Source organism: Aquarana catesbeiana, linkage group LG13, assembly GCF_042186555.1.
Source record: "Aquarana catesbeiana isolate 2022-GZ linkage group LG13, ASM4218655v1, whole genome shotgun sequence".
In the NCBI taxonomy this organism is placed as follows: domain Eukaryota; kingdom Metazoa; phylum Chordata; class Amphibia; order Anura; family Ranidae; genus Aquarana; species Aquarana catesbeiana.
In genome coordinates this window covers 127,706,871-127,724,795 of record NC_133336.1, presented here as the reverse complement: position 1 = coordinate 127,724,795, position 17,925 = coordinate 127,706,871, and the positions used below count along the sequence as shown (strand labels likewise).

The window sequence follows — 17,925 nt, the reverse complement described above, 5'->3', positions numbered from 1 at the left end:
AAGCTATTGAAGCTAGCATCTAGAGTATTTATTCCAATTACCTGGTGCATACTGGGGTTACGTCCTCCCTGAGTGTGCTCTGGCCTGTAGTACCAAAAGAGACTCATCATCAGCTCACCTGGCAGGAGAATATGGAAACATTAAGGCCAATTCACAGAAGCAGCTTAAATCTGTCCCTGCCTTTGTTTATATGCATCACTCAATAACGATCATCATTCAAAAGTTATATTAATCAATAAATCACCCGCACTAGATATTGTCAATTAGTGTTTGGCTTGTTGCTGCTGTTCATGACAAATCAAAAATATGTAAAAAAAAATTTAGATTTGTTTGTTTATAAGTTCATCACTTTATATTTATGTATATATTCTTTACTGATATGATTTACCACTTTATTTATATTTAGATATATAATTTTTTTCTATGTGCTGCACTTTGATGTTTTTTTTTTTTTTTTTTTTATGTGCCTGGTATCAGAAGTATGTAGTGTTCAGCAGCTGAGCGTTTTATTTACCACCGAGGATATTGCCTTTTTCTTAAGATAATATACAATGTATCTCAAACAGCTACCCATTTTAAACAGACCTTACATGAAACAAATACAATTTAACAGTATAATTCACATTGCTTCCTCAGCTAAACTCGTAAAATTATTTTTTGTCTCATGTGCAGACTATGGCACAATGCAATATACCTAAATGCAGCTCAACAAAAGGTCTACACCTAACAGAAGAGTCTGCCTATGTTCGCAATCCTATTGGATATGGCAAAGAGCTGTTCTGTGCGCCCGAAGTCTCCCGGGATTTCAAAGACTAAAAAGGACATATAACAAATAGAAAAAAAAAAAAAAAAGTCACCTTGTGTAGTCTGAGGTAACTGAAACATGACAGCTCCAGAACACACTCCTCCAAGAATAGTAAAAGATATAGCAGTGCTAGAAATTCTGATATGTAAATTGTATTCAAGGGAATGAGTAGTACTTTTGTACATACATTAATCAACCATAATATGAACACCTATCATAACCCATCAAAGCATGGATGCCACTAGACCTCTGAAGGTATGCTGTGGTACCTGGCAACAAGCCATCAGTAGCAGATCCTTTAAGTCCTGTAAGTTTTGAGGTGGGTCCTCCATGGATCAAACTTGTTTTTCCAGCACATGCCACAAATGCTCGAATGGACAGAGCTGGAGAAGTTGGAGGCCAACTTAACACCTCAAACTACTTATGTTCTTCAAACCATTTTAGCATTCGTCATACCAGGTCACCTTCTTGTATTGCTCAGTGGTCCAGTTCTGATTCTTACGCGCCCACTGCAGGTGCTTTTGGCTGTGGACACAGATCAGCGTGGTCACCCTGACCAGTTTGTGGCCACACAGCCCCATATGCAACAAACTGCGATGGACCGCGTGTTTTTGTCACCCTTCAAATCAAAATCAGCATTAACTATTTCAGCAATTTGAGCTGCAATAGCTCTTCTATAAGTGCATAAATGAGCTTCGGCCACACAAGACCCTGTCCGCAGGTTCACCAGTTTTCCTTTCTTGGATCACATTTAGTAGGTCTTAGCCATTGCAGACTGTGACCATCTCACAAGAGCTGCATTTTTGGAGTTTTGCTCTGACCCAGCCATCTATCCATTAAAATTTGGCACTGGTCAAACACGCTCAAATCCTTACGCTTGCCCATTTTTTTTGCTTTCAACTCTAATTTCTGGGACATGTTCACCTGCTGCCTAACATATACCACCCATTTTCAGATGACGTCGTAATGGCATAATCAATGTTATTCATTTTATCTGTCAGTGGTCATAAAGTATTACCTTTTTTAGTTCCTTTTTATTTATTTATTTTTGTTGGTAATTTTAGCTAAGTGCATATTTGCAAATGAACATACTGCATTCTTGCTTTCAGCCAGCAAGGGAAGCAGTAAGCTGCTTTTTACATGTGGCTCTCTATCTATATATTGTACACAGCCTGTTTGTTTGGAGGCTTTGTACGTCTGTGCATGTTTACACAGATTAGGCCTCATTCAAACAAGTGACTACACACTGGACCATTCGTTGTTTTGCGCAGCCTAGAACACCAATCCCTGGTCGCAAAACTATATTACAAGGCCATTAAGTAGTGGACGTCTTGATAAAAGCTACACCATGTGCAGGTTAACAAAGTTATTATATTTTGAAAATAAGGCCTGCTGTTGTTGGCAAAAGTTTAGGCAACCTTCGTCAATGCCAAAAAGAATATAGCACTATCTCTGCAAAAGACAAAAAACTAAATTTACTGTAAAGGACCATTTCTATAATGAATTCTTAAGACACGTAGATCCTATATGTTCTTATAGGTAGACTAAATTTTTTGTGACACTAAATGCTGGTTTAAAAAAAAAAAAGGGATGTGCGAGTATGTATGGTTAACCCCAAAAATGTCCTACTGCTTTCAGCCTCCTCCAAATTCCTCAATTCCTCTGCGGTGATCCGACTTTGTTAGACCACAGCTACGCTCATTCTCCATACTCCCACTGTATGTAGGAATGTAGTCACCCTCTCTTGCTTGCTCACGAGATGGACTATGGGATTTATAGTGCACAAATGTCCTGCCCCAAAGCAATCACCCCTCCCCCCGTGATCCCGCCAACAGCTGATGACTCATCAGTTAAGGATGCGGTGGCCGGCTTCACGACCCCCTCCTTAGCAACCAGCTATATAAAAAGTGTGTTTAATGAGGAGAAAAAAAAAAGGGGGGGGGGGGGGGGGTTTAAAAACCGATGTCAGCGGACCGGATGTCAGCGGATTGTCCGCTAACATCCGTTTGTCCGTTCCGGGAAAAAGAAAAAAAAAAAACGGATGAAAAAATAGGGTTTTCTTCCGTCATAAAAAAACAGAGCTTAGCGTAGACGGATGTCAGCTTATGATCATGCGCTAACGTCTGCTATCCCATAGAGATACATGTATGTCCATTTTCCAGCCGTCAACGGATAGATGAAAAATGGACATATGGAACGGCCTTGTGAAAGGGGCCTAAAGCTTAAAAACAATGTTAACCGATTCAGCCCTGGAAGATTTTACCCCTTTCCTGACCAGAGCACTTTTTGCGATTCGGCACTGCGTCGCTTTAACTGACAATTGCAGGGTCATGCGACTTTGCACAAAATTGACGTCCTTTCTTTCCCCACAAATAGAGCTTTCTTTTGGTGGTATTTGATCACCTCTGCGGTTTTAATTTTCTGCGCTATAAACAAAAAAAAAAAAAAAAAACGCAATACTTTTTGCTATAATAAATATCCCCCAAAAATATATTGGAAAAAAAAAAATTTTTTTCCCCCTCAGTTTAGGCTGATATGTATTCTTCTACATATTTTCGTTAAAAGATATATAAATAATAATAAAATCGCAATAAGCGTATATTGATTGGTTTGCGCAAACGTTATAGCGTCTACAAAATAGGGAATAGTTTTATGGCATTTTTTTTATTATTAATTTTTTTTTTTTTTTTTTTTTTACTAGTGATGGCAGTGATCTGTGATTTTTATCGGGACTGTGACATTATGGCAGACACATCGGACAATTTTGACACATTTTTGGGACCATTGGCATTTATACAGCGATCCGTGCTATAAAAATGCATTTATTACTGTACAAAATGTCACTGGCAGGGAAGGGGTTAACACTAGGGGATGATCAAAGGGTTAATTGTGTTCCCTAGTGTGTGTTCTAACTGAAGGGGGGAGGGGACTGTGTAGGGGAGATGACAAATCGCTGTTCATACTCTGTATGAACAGACGATCTGTCTCTTCTCCCCTCAGAGAAAAGGAAACTGTGTTTACACACAGATGCCGGTTCTCCGTGTGTGAGCAGCGATCGCGGGAGCCCGGCAGTGATAGTGACCGCCGGGCACTCGCATCAGGTCTGGGGGCGAGCAGCAGGCGCCCCTAGTGGCCACAGGGCCAAGAGACGCAACACAGCGTAGTTTCGCCCAGCAGTGCCATTCTGCCGCAGTACAACTGTGGCGGCTGGTCGGCAAGTGGTTAATAGCCTAAAATAGTGTGCATGGACACATAGAATTATAAGATGAAACAATCAGCGCCACAAGTAAAAAAAATGTTGTGATGTTTTTAAATAAGATAACCTAATAATAAACGTGCACAGCTGCTAAACATTCCAAGTGGTACACCACACTAGTTTCTAAATGGATAGTAAATAAATAAATGTAGCGCTATGTGTAAAATTATAAATATAAAGTGCAAATCTCTAAAATAAATAAATCCTACATATAAATGAATAGTCCATAAAATGAAAAAATGAAGAAATAAAACATGAAAAACTCTTCTTGTGATCAGTGTATCCACACAATTCCACCACAGTGATTGTTCATCCTCAAAAGGAGTGCACACCACCACCAGTAAAAATGCGCGCTCACCTCCCAGATGAGTCAAAACTCATATGCGGATCTCCCCACAAGCTCTTTGCTCTCGCTTCCTCTTCCCAATCAATGGGGGGGGGGGGGTAGAACCAGATGGTTCTTTTCTTAATGGTAACTCAGCTCATTAATATCCAAAGAAGCGGATCATCTCCCAGCTTGGCTCAAGATTCCATGAGTTCAGGACATGTAAATAATAAGTATAGAGACCATAGTGTTCTCCGTATACAAATTTATTCAAAGCCCCCAAATAGACAAGTTGCACTTACAAGATAAAAACTTTTAAAATCACATAAAAACCTCCAGAGTAGCACCACCATGTCCACATACACAGTGCCTGGCTGGACGTGACTATCAGCTCTTCCCTTCTAGACGCATATCGGCCAATCACAGGCCTTCCTCAGTAGATGGGTGGGCTGATCCCTCTAAGCTAATTTGTAGTGTATCGTTGCTATAGCAACCCTCCGGGCGTCGCCACAGCTCAGTCTGCGGTGCAGAAAGAACCTCCCTCTGCCTGTGTCTCCAGGACACACAAATACCAAGACCAGGAAGTGTCCCTCTCACTGCTAAATTGCAGTAAGATCTTAACCTTTCTAAGCACCCGCAGACCTACATGACAATCTCCGGTTACAATCTATCATAAGCTAAGCATAATTACTTACAAAACACCTACCTACACTAACAATCTAAAATTACATAATTATTTTTAAAAATACCATATTTATTAAAAACCAACAAAATTATATGTTACGGGACTAAATTGATTAAAAATTACTATTCAAAATTTTAAATATAAACAGCGTACTTCATATGTCTCTGTATATATAGGGTCACCACTCCCATAACAAACACATAGGGACCTTAACTCCCTTCCTCACCGGCTTTTATGCCTGTGGGAAGTGTTTGGCCTGCAGAACAACTAAAGGAAGTAATTCAAAGTGAATTTGTGGCCACGGCCAGAGGTAAAGTACACAAGATAAAAGATTTCATCACTTGTTCTTCTGAAGGGGTTGTATATATGTTGGAGTGTTCATGCAAACTCCAGTATGTAGGTCGAACATCTAGACCTCTGCTGGTTAGGGTGTGAGAGCACATCAACACAATCAAAAAAGGAAAAAAAGAATATTGTGTCTCTAAACATTTTTGGGAAGACCATGATAGAAATCCCAGTCAGTGAAAGTTTTGGGCCATAGAAAAGGTAAAACATCACTGGAGGGGGGGTAATTTCATAAGACAATTAAGCCAACGTGAATCAGCGTGGATATACGAGACCCAGGTTTTAACGCCCAGGGGGCTCAATATTGATTTCGATCTTTACTGTTTCATCTAGAATGGGTGATTTTAGGTAACCCTTTATTACATGTACATAACTTTGTAGGAAATATAGGAATTTCTTTTTTTTTTTATCTTACTGCAAGTTAGCAGTGAGAGGGACACCCTTCCTGGTCTTGGTATTTGTGTGTCCTGGAGACACAGGCAGAGGGAGGTTCTTTCTGCACTGCAGACTGAGCTGTGGCGACACCCAGATGGTTGCTATAGCAACGATACACTACAAATTAGCTTAGTTTTTGTCCTTTTTTTTTATATAGGATATAGAGATATATATATATTTTTTTTTTAAATTTACATGTGTCTATGTGTTTGTTATGGAAATGGTGACCCTATATATACAGACATATGAAGTACGCTGTTTATATTTAAAATTTGAATAGTAATTTTAAATCAATTTAGTCCCGTAACATATAATTTTGTTGGTTTAGAATAACTATGGTATTTTTAAACATAATTATGTAATTTTAGATTGTTAGTGTAGGTAGGTGTTTTGTATGTAATTATGCTTAGCTTATGATAGATTGTAACCGGAGATTGTCATGTAGGTCTGCGGGTGCTTAGAAAGGTTAAGATCTTACTGCAATTTAGCAGTGAGAGGGACACTTCCTGGTCTTGGTATTTGTGTGTCCTGGAGACACAGGCAGAGGGAGGTTCTTTCTGCACCGCAAACTGAGCTGTGGCGACGCCCGGAGGGTTGCTATAGCAACGATACACTACAAATTAGCTTAGAGGGATCAGCCCACCCATCTACTGAGGAAGGCCTGTGATTGGCCAATACGCGTCTAGAAGGGAGGAGCTGATAGTCACGTCCAGCCAGGCACTGTGTATGTGGACATGGTGGTGCTACTCTGGAGGTTTTTATGTGAATTTAAAAGTTTTTATCTTGTAAGTGCAACTTGTCTGTTTGGGGGCTTTGAATAAATTTGTATGCGGAGAACACTATGGTCTCTATACTTATTATTTACATGTTCTGAACTCATGGAATCTTGAGCCAAGCTGGGAGATGATCCGCTTCTTTGGATATTAATGAGCTGAGTTACCATTAAGAAAAGAGCCATCTGGATTACCGACCATTGATTGGAAAAAGGAAGCGAGAGCAAAGAGCTTGTGGGGAGATCCGCATATGAGTTTTGATTCACCTGGGAGGTGAGCGCGCATTTTTACTGGTGGTGGTGTGCACTCCTTTTGAGGACGAACAATCACTGTGGTGGAATTGTGTGGATACACTGATCACAAGAGTTTTTCATGTTTTATTTCTTCATTTTTTCATTTTACGGACTATTCATTTATATGTAGGATTTATTTATTTTAGAGATTTGCACTTTATATTTATAATTTTACACATAGCGCTACATTTATTTACTATCCATTTTGGACACATAGAATAACACTATTTAGCTTCTAGGAGCAGAAAAAAAATGCTAAAAGCAGCTTTTAGGAGCTTAAAAAAATGCTAGTGTGAATGGAGCCTAAATCTGCCACAAAGCAAAACGTGCAAAGCATACGTTCGTGTGTACCCAGATATCGGCTACAAACAGAATAGAAGTTTACTGATACCGGTTTTTGGTTCTTCCCAGAGAGCGGATATCTTGGCCACATATGGCATGGATTTTTTCCTTGGACCGGACTTCAGAAGTACAGTGTCTCGGACTCTGATAATCTCTCCATTTCTCTCCACAGCCTGGTAACTTCTCCGGAGAGCAGGCTCAGGCTCATTCTGTGAAAATAAAAAAAACACACACTTATGAAAAGTGCTCTCCGTTCAGTATGGTCTCAGGAATCTACCATCAATCTTTGAAAATTGAATACTGTCTGTGATACTTTTTTTATTTGCACTAACATACAATTTTTCCAGGACAAGCTTTCGGGGTATGTCCCCTTCTTCAAGGTCCAAGCGGGGACATACCCCGAAAGCTTGTCCTGAAAAATTGTATGTTAGTGCAAATAAAAAAGTCACACGGACAGTACTCAATTTTCTCTGTCACAATTGCACTTATATGGCTACAATCACACCAATAATCTTTAAATGTCCTCTAAACTTTAAGAGATGCTGGGGTATTATTATTTTACAGGATTTATATAGTGCCAACAGTTTGTGCAGCGCTTTACAATATAAAAAAGAGATCGTAGTGTTACAATACAATAAAATACAAGAGGGTTAAGAGGGCCCTACTCATGAGAGCTTACAATCTAATAGGGTGGGGAAAGTGGCACAAAAGGGATGAGCTGTAGAAAGAATTAAAACTTCAGTTGTTAACTAGAAGCTGGATAGGCTTCCCTCAACCCTGAAGAGTTTTCATTGGATTGTGTAGGATAAGCCCCTCCCGCCAGCTTTACGAAAAGGCAGAAGGGACAGCAAGCACACACTGGATAAAACTACTGGCCTTACAATCTAATGGGCAATTCATTACTGCTCTAATAGGAATGTCAGGAAATATTGAGCTGCAAATACTGACTTGTTTCGAAGGGAAAAGCTCCAAGGCCATCAGCCTTGCCTTTGCATCACTACTACTACTGATTCACCTGTAACAAGGATGATCACTTCAACTATCCTAATAAGTGTTATAGTCATGCTTGTTCTGGGTTACCAGCATAGCAAGCAGTGAAGCAATAAAAAAGATGAACACTGTGTACCTTCAAAATTTGAGTCACCGATGGCAAAGAAAAACTTTTAAATATACCCGGTGACCAGACCCCCCATTTCAAGGAAAAGCTCACTAAGATTATCTGTGCATTTAAAGTGATACCAAGGGATACATTTGTTAAAGTAAAAAGTTATACTTACCTACTCTGTGCAGCGATCTTGCACAGAAAGGTCTCTTATCTCCTCTTCTGGAATTTCCCCACGGTCCACTCTTTGCTACGCTGCTTGCCTCTTTAACAAGCTGTGTGCTAAGGAGACACCTGTGTGTGCATGCTCTCGATCCAGGCTGTGTGCATCCATAGACACACAACACACCGGTAAGCCACGCTGCCTTGGCTCCTCTCACGAGTTTGACTGACAGCAGGGGATGCTTATGGCTCTGTTGCCCTCTGTCTCCTGTGAAACCAGGGAGTGAGGAAAGCAGTGCTGCAACAGAGACTGTGCTGGAGTCATGACAGAAGTCCGGTAAGTATTTAGGAATGAGGGTGAATGGGGTAATTGCTGAGAGCGTGCTCACTGCGTGCTCCCAGGACAGAGACCAAGCTGTCAACGACCGATCTTGTTCTCCACTAATAATTGGTAGCCGGTGGGATTGGCTTCATGAACATGTGACTACTGTGAAAGCCAATCGCAGTGGTCAGATGATTGCACCGAGAGCAAGTTGCCAAAGACAATTCTCGCTCTCCACCAACGATCGGTAGCCGGTGATGGCCAATCACAATGGTCACATGATCGCCGATATTTTTTCTGCTCCTCATTCACCCCCATCCCCTTCCGGGTGTACAGTCCCTATTAAAAGGGACACCGAGGTTGGTGAGAAGGTGTAATTATGATACTGTGGTGGTACAGTAACACAATTATACAATTATGGTACAGTACAAACATTAATATGGGAAAAATATTTTCAAGGATTTATACCATATTGATTTACAGCAACTGAATACTTACTACCACATAGACTGCTTTCTCACAAGCTGTACCCAAAGGCATCCAGCCATTTGTGGCTCTTCTCCTGCTGATCCTCTGCTGTTTGGGGTGGTTGTGGCTTTTGCTTGTCTTACTGTCAGCTGCATGCACACACCCCGGTGTATTTCGGACTCCAGACTTGGACCCACTTGGGGGCTTGGAGCTCTGCGGACACTCACGAGCAGTTTTCAGCATGGCCATTGTCTGAGGTTCTGAGTTGGGGGTCTGCAGGTAGGGGACAGGCTCAGCAGCAGGTGGAACGCTGGGAACAGGGCATCCTGAGTGTGGGTGAGCAGGAGACACTGGGTGACCTGCTGTGGGGATTGTTATGCTGAGCTGGTCCAGTGATTTGTATCCCTCTAAGAAGCAGGAAATAAAGGACACTGATTAATGGCAGTGATAGTTTTACCCAACACATGTGCAAGAAGATCTCTGTTCTAAATTAAAAAAAATATTTTACAATCATAACCAGTTCTTACTTTTACCCAATTTATCTGCAATTGGAATGCCACAAATATGCAGCCTGGTAGGTTACACAATTAGATATGTTGCGTTGGGTCCAATCCTCCACCACGTGATGGGAGCCAATAGAGAAAGCAAAATAGAAGAAGCTTCTATGACTGCATAGGATCCTTTTTTGTTTTGTTTTGTGGCTTAGCTCAGCTATGACATGCTGCATAGGAAAAAGTGTAGCAAATACGTACAGCAATAGTGCCATGAAAAAGTATTCATACCCATTGAAATTTTCCAGATTTTGTCACGTTACAAATAAAATTGTAAATGTATTTTATTGGAATTGTATGCAATAAACCCAACACAAAGTGGCACAAATTGTGAAGTGGAAGAAAAGTTATAAATGGTTTTCAGATTTTTTACAAATAAAATATGTGAGAAGTGTGGTGTGCATTTGTATTCAGCCCCCTGAGATAATACTTCGTAGACCCACCTTTCGCTGCAATTACAGCTGCAAGTCTTTTTGGGCATGTCTCTAATGCCCTGTACACACGATCTGAAAATCGGAAGACAGACTGTCTTCTTTTTTGCATGCTAGTCGTATATTGAACCTGATGAGTTTACTAAAGTTACGAAAATTCCCGTACGACAAAATAAAAATATATAAAAATCGGAAGTGATGTCGTGTGTTGTAGTGTATTTTCAGATGACAACTGTACTGATTAAACTAAAATTATACGGTCTGGTATCATACGAGAAAAATTTTCGTGCATGTCCGATAAAATAATGTCGGATGAACTGTTGCAATCGGCTCTCAAAAGCCCTGTACGAACGTTCCAATTATCGTACGATCATGACGAAAGCGGTATTTTTCATCCGATTTTCGGATCGTGTGTATGGGCCATAACAGCTTTGCACATCTAGAGTGACATTTTTGCCCATTCTTTGCGAAATAGCGCAAGCTCTGTCAGATTGCATGGAGTGTGTCTGAACAGCAATTTTCAAGTCTTGCCACAGATTCTCAATTGGATTTAGGTCTGGACTTTGGGCCATTCTAACACACCAATATGTTTTGATCGAAACCATTCCATTGTAGCTCTCGCTGTACGTTTAGGGTCGTTGTCTTGCTGGAAGGTGAAGCTCCGCCCTAGTCAAGTCTTTTGCAGGCTCTAACAGGTTTTCTTCTAAGATTGCCCTGAATTTGGCTCTAGCCATCTTTCCATCAACTCTGACCAGCTCCCATGATCCTGCTGAAGAAAAGCATCCCCACAACATGCTGCTGATACCACCATGTTTTACAATGGGGAGGATGTGTAGTGTTAGTTTTCTCCCACACATACCGTTTTGCTTTTAGGCCAAAAAGTTCCATTTTGGCCTCATCTGACCAGAGCACCTTCTTCCACGTTTGCTGTGTCCCACACATGGCTTCTTGCAAACTTCAAACGGGACATTTTATGGCTTTCTTTCAACAATGGCTTTCTTCTTACCACTGTTCCATAAAGGCCAGATTGGTGGAGTGCACAACTAATAGTGGTCCTGTGGACAGATTCTCCAACTTGAGCTGTGGATCTCTGCAGCTCCTCCAGAGTTACTGTGGGCTTCTTGGCTGCTTCTCCGATTAATGCTCTCCTTGTTTGTCCTGTCAGTTTAGGTGGATGGCCATGTCTTGGTAGGTTTGCAGTTGTGCCATATTTTTTCCGTTTTTGGATAATGGATTGAACAGTGCTCTGTAAAATGTTCAAAAGGTTGGGATATTTTTTTTTTTATAACCTAACCCTGCTTTAAATGTCTCCAAAACTTTAGCCCTGGCCTGTCTGTATTGTATCTTATTATTTCAATTACTTCCATCAATATTCAATACATCCATAAATCGGTCAATCAACTTGCATAGAAAACTATGAAAAAAGGAAATTTCTATGTCCCTACCCTCGAAGGGGAAAATAAATAAAAAAAGGAAAAAAATACCCCCCCCCAACCCACAGGATTATCTTATCTTCCATATTGGTTTCAGGGTCTAGGCCTCTCCTAGTGGTCCTAACTGTCCCAGCCCAGTCTTCATTTTCAACTATCACGCATATCCATATAGCGCTTAGATTTTTTAGAATTCACTTATCTTTTCCATGGCAAGGTACTTCTCCAAGGAGTCCTCCCCCCTATACATGGTTTCTTCAATGGCTCTAACCCACTCGACCTTTGCAACCCATTCCCTCCATGCTCGGGATATCTGATGTTCTTCAATACCTCAATATCAGGCTTTTGGCCGTATTTAATAAATGCGGGACTAGTGTGTTCCTATATTGAGCTGCCGTTTTTTCCGCATCATGGAACAAACAGCACCATGGATCTGCTTTTATGTGTTTACCTGTAATTTGATAGATTGCCTTAATAATCCCCTCCCAGTAAGGCTGTATCTTTGTACATTCATAATATATGAATGAAGAGAAATCACCTAAGAGTTAATTCCCAAAGAACTCCTACCACATCCCATATTGTAACAATTTGGAAAAAAGGTTCCCTTAGAGGGATTGTGCGGGTAGGGGTATGAGTAAGGGACAGAGACAAAAGTACTAGAGTATATAAAAAACAAGCACATTTTATTACAAAATAGCAATTACAAAATACAGTTTAAATATTCCTATTCCTGGTATTTTGTAATTGCCATTTTGTAATAGAATTTGCATGTTTTTTTATATACAGTTCTCTAGTACTTTTGTCTCTATCCCTTACTCATACCCCTACCCGCAGAATCCTTCTAAGGGCACCTTTTTTCCAAATGATCTTTGTACATTCCGACCACAGATGCGAAGGTCCCCAGATCATCGTACCCTCTCCAATACAGTGGGGGCGCGTCTGTTCCTAACCTGCGCACCCCCTCTGCGGGGTAAATTACCATCTAGCCAGAAGCTTAAAGCACCTCTGTTGTCTTAACATCAATTAAAGAGAAACAAGCTGGTCTCAAGGACCTGCCTCCTTTTTTCCCCTCATCTTGGATGGGCCCCAATTCCGGTTACCATTTGCCTAAATATGACGGGTATACAGGTTCTTCTTCATTCACTAATATCTTGTGTAGCAGCTGTGGTAGAGACAGCAAAAAGTACACTAATTATATATACCTCCATCTAGTGGCATTTTTCCCCATTTGTGTGTTAATTCAAAAAACTTGCAGATTTTATTCCCCTTCATCACATCCTGTATCTGTATAACTTTTTTTTTTTTGCCCATTTATCAAAATACATGTATTCTTCTTTCCCTGGTTTAAAATAATTTGTGTATATTACTGAAATTAAAAGGTCTGTTATATTCCCACTTATATGTCCTACAGTGTGTTTCTAGTTAGTGAGTTTGTGCTATAAGCCAATTCTCAATAACCCCGTGGAATCCATACCATCTTCCCAAAGTCAATCTTACTTTGTGCCAATTCAATTTTGATACAATGGATCTTAACTTCCTAAACCCCTGGCAAAAATTATGGAATCACCAGTCCCTGCGGATGTTCCTTCAGTTGTTTATTGTTATAGAAAAAAAGCAGACCACAGACATGGCCAAAAACTAAAGGCATTTCAAATGGCAACATTCTGGCTTTAAGAAACACTAAAAGAAATCAAGAAAAATACTTGTGGTGGCCAGTAACAGTTAGATTTATAGAACAAGCACAGGGAATAAATTATGGAATCACTCAATTCTGAGGAAAAAAATAATGGAATCACCCTGTAAATATTCATTACAAACACTAACACCTGCATCAGATTAAATCTGCTTGTTAGTATGTAAATAAAAAGGAGTGATCACACCTTGGAGAGCTGTTGCAACAAGTGGACTGACATGAAGCATGGCTTCAACACCAGAGATGCCAATTGAAAAAAAGGAGAGGATTATCAAACTCCTTAAAGAGGGTAAATCATCACGCAGTGTTGCACAAGATGTTGGTTGTTCACAGTCGGCTGTGTCTAAAACATGGAAGATGGTTAAAGGCAAGCATACTGGTAGACCAAGGAAGACATCAAAGCGTCAAGACAGAAATCCAATCATCCACAGTCCACGATTACCTTTCCTTAGCCCATTGTAACCATGTTTTTTTGTGTTTAGGTGTTAGAGATGGCTTTCTTTTAGCTTTTCTGTATGTAAATCCCATTTCCTTTAGGCGGTTTCTTACAGTTCGGTCACAGATGTTGACTCCAGTTTCCTCCCGTTTGTTCCTCATTTGTATTGTTGTACATTTTCTGTTTTCAAGGCATATTGCTTTAAGTTTTCTGTCTTGACGCTTTGATGTCTTCCTTGGTCTACCAGTATGCTTGCCTTTAACCACATTCCCATGTTTGTATTTGGTCCATGTTTTAGACACAGCCGACTGTGAACAACCAACATCTTGTGCAACACTGCATGATGATTTACCCTCTTTAAGGAGTTTGATAATTCTCTCCTTTTTTCAATTGACATCTCTGGTGTTGGAGCCATGCTTCATGTCAGTCCACTTGTTGCAACAGCTCTCCAAGGTGTGATCACTCCTTTTTATCTACATACTAACCAAGCAGATTTAATCTGATGCAGGTGTTAGTGTTTGTATCGAAAATTTACAGGGCGATTCCATAATTTTTTCCTCAGAGTTGAGTGATTCCATAATTTATTCCCTGTGCTTGTTCTATAAATCTAACTGTTACTGGCCACCAGAATTATTTTTCTTGATTTCTTTTAGTGTTTCTTAAAGCCAGAAAGTTGCCATTGGAAATGCCTTTAGTTTTTAGCCATGTCTGTGATCTGCTTTTTTTCTACAACAATAAACAACTGAAGGAACATCCTCAGGGACTGGTGATTCCATAATTTTTGCCAGGGGTTGTATTCCTGAGGTTACAACAATTGGCATCATTTGAAACATGTACAAAATTTTAGGCAAAAAATTTTTAACGCATTTATCCTCCCTAACCAGGATATATGCCTATGTCTCAAGACAGTCAGTTGCTTCTTAATCTTATTTAGTATGGGGATGTAGTTGGCTCTAAACAGAGTCGTTGGGGGATGCTGTTAACTTGATTCCCAGATATCCCAATTCCTCTCTACGCCATACAAAGGGGAACTTAGGTTGTATTGCCTGCTGTTCCTTATTTGAGAGAATTATATTCAGACTCTGACTTGGCTAAATTTATCTTCAAGTTTGAGATCTTCCCATACCGATCCAATTCCCTCAAACACTATCGGCACTATATATATAATAAATTAAAAAAAAAAAAAAAAAAAAAAAAAAACAAAGTACACACATACGCAGCCACTTTGTACTCCTTGTCCCCTATTCTCACCATTCTGATGTCCGCGTTTTATATATCGCAGCCAGCAGGGGTTCCAATGCCATTACCCATTGCTCAGCATTGGGAAGAGGGGGCATCCCCGTCTAGTACTGTTAAAATAATTCCAGGGGATAGTTCTCCACTTATTATGAATCTTGCCGTTGGGTGGAAATAAAAAACGCAGAGATCCATTGCATCATCCTATTGCCAATAGCTATGTTTTAAAGTTTCTAGCATGAAGCTCCAGTCTACTCTGTCAAAGGCCTTTTCGGCATCTATTGACAGAAGTATGACTGGATCCTCTTATTTTCACCTCTGATCACAAATAGTGATTTGAGGCAGTTGTCCCTCCCATCCTGCCACCAATCCTACCCGATTGTTATGAATCCATCTTAGTAATAATGGTTTTAATCTTTCTGCTATTATTTTGGAAAATCTCTCTGTATCAGTATTTAACAATGATATTGCTCTATAACTCGTAGGAGCCGTGTGGTCCTTTCCCTCCTTAGAGATAAGGGTTATATAAGCTAGAAATGACTCCTCCCATAGGTTCACCCCCTCCCCGAATGAGTTCAAGTATTCACACAACAGGGGGACCAATCGTTTTTGAAAAATTTTGCAATACAGTATTGGATTACCCATCAGGGCACAGGCTTTTCCCCAGCAACATGCTTTTTATTGCCCATAGCACCTCCCCCTGTGTGACTGGATCCTCAAGCTGTTCTAGCTCCTCTTTAGGCACCATTGGGAGGTCCAGTCCATGAAGATACTCCTGTATCCCAAGGCCACCATTAAACCCCCCAGCCTTCCTCTAACATTGTACAGCTGGCTGTAATATGAATGGAATACTCAGGCAATCTCTGGGGACAAAGGCTTGTCTGTTGCTCTAACTCCTGGATCTCCCTATAAAGGGAATTCATCCTGTCTTTTTTCTTTTGGGTTCTTATACCCATTAGTATCCCCCTTATAAAGGCCTTATGGGATTCCCACAAAGTGGGCCGCAAAATTTCTGGTGATCATTGATAAAGAAATCTTTGAGCTCCTGTTCTATCTTTTCAATTACCTTACGGCCCTGTATAAGGCTCGATTCACACCTATGCATGTTGCTTTTGAGCGTTTTTGGAGGGTTTTTTTTCATGCTTGCCACGTTTTTGAGCCGCGTTTTTGCGGCGTTTTTGCGGTTTTTTTTTTTTTTCATTTTTTTTTACAGTCTTAAAAAAAAATTACAAAAAAAAAAAAAACGGCAAAAACGCACCAAAAACGCACCAAAAACGCATCAAAAACGCATCAAAAACGGTGCACTTGCGTTTTTGATGCTTGTCCATTGAAAACCATTACATGCAAAACGCTGCTTTTTGCATGAAAAAAAGTCCCCGACCCTTTCCAAAAACGCAGAGATACAAAAAAGCATTGATGTGAACATGTTCCATAGGAACCCATGTTAAAAAATTCCCGTGCATTTCTGCAAAATGCAAAATGCATCAAAAAACGCGCTAGTGTGAATGGGGCCTAAGAGAGTAATTTAGTTTCCAAACAGCTTGTCTAAGTGCCTCTGGCTGGACCTCCAGCTGAATCGTTACTGTGCCATGATCAGAGTGCAATAGCCTTTTTTTTAAGGACGCAGCAATTAAAACTAACAGTTGGTGTTCTATTAAAATGTAATCTATCCTAGAATAGGATTTGTAAACTGGGGAGTAATATGTGTAATCCCTACCCTGAGGGTGCTTTATCCTCCAGGAATCCACCAGCTGGTATTCCGTCAATCTATTTCATTCTGCCTCTGTGTTGTAAAGCGGATAGCCCTTGCAGAGGAGTCCATCCCTAGGTCCATACACATATTAAGGTCCCCTGCTACAATAAGTTTCCCTTCTATAAAAGTCATCAATCTTTTTAGAGTTTTCTTGAAGAACTTGGTTCACTATTCGGGGGAATAGATATCTGCAATAGTACATTCCATATGAAATATTCTCCCTTTAACAAACAAAATACCTTCCCTCGGGATCTGCTAGCTGCTCCATTAGTACAAAACACAGGGCTCCTGTTGAATCCGACTGCAACTCCCCGAGATCGACTTGACTTTAAGTCCCCATAGAACCATGTCGGGAAGCGATAGGAGGTTAATCTATGCCCAGAGGCATGTGAGATATGTGTCTCTTGTCAACAGATCGCATTTGCTGCGTAGCGGTGTAGTTCTTTATATATCTTGTACCTTTTACTGGGGGTACTGAGGCCTCTAACGTTATATGTCACTAGATTTAATGGGGGCCATGGTTGAACCAAGGAGCATCTGGCCAGACCCTTAACATCGTAGCTTCCTGAGGGGAAGAGAGGAAGGGGAAGAAAAAAAATAACTCAACCACATAAATAACCATTCCAATAACTTCCCAAGCCCCCTCCCACCCTTCCAGGAGTTTTATCCCCCTAAAGGGTTGAACAGGTAAACAACCCCTGTTCAATGTACAGATCTGGCGGCACCTCCTTAGGTGTCGCCCCCATTCTGTAACTTCTGGGGGGGTGGGGATAATAGCCACTCTTCACGCACCTGGCCATTCCCACACTGGAGCCTCTAGACGCCCAATCCCTCCCCAATCCTCCCGCTGCCCCCATTACTGTCTTGCCACCTTAAGTTACATTATCTTTAGCATATGATTTTCCCTTAGAATATGGGGGAGGGATAAAAAGCTGAAGAAAAAAAAAAAAAAAAGGGAGGGAAGAGGGAAACAACGAAAAAATAAAATAAAAAAAGTTATTCGGTTGTAGGTGTCTGACTAGATCACATTGTTAGAGACAGTCCTTCTACCCTTCTCTTCATCCCCCCCCCCCCTCCTCAGA

The 17,925-nt window shown here is 40.6% G+C and overlaps 1 protein-coding gene across 3 annotated transcripts in view; it reads right to left on the bottom strand.

The window, feature by feature from the left end:
- Window positions 1-17,925, bottom strand: part of BAHD1 (bromo adjacent homology domain containing 1) — a 303,162-nt gene that overhangs the window by 25,682 nt on the left and 259,555 nt on the right. For all 3 annotated transcript variants that reach the window (XR_012237057.1, XM_073609222.1, XM_073609221.1), the window contains exons 3-5: window positions 9,344-9,720; window positions 7,309-7,468; window positions 42-118 (exon numbers count right to left, since the gene is read on the bottom strand). Coding sequence is in view for 2 of the 3 variants with exons in the window: in XM_073609222.1 (XP_073465323.1) it covers window positions 42-118; window positions 7,309-7,468; window positions 9,344-9,720 (614 nt within the window). In the remaining variant the exon portion in view is untranslated. The remainder of the gene's footprint in view (window positions 1-41; window positions 119-7,308; window positions 7,469-9,343; window positions 9,721-17,925) is intronic.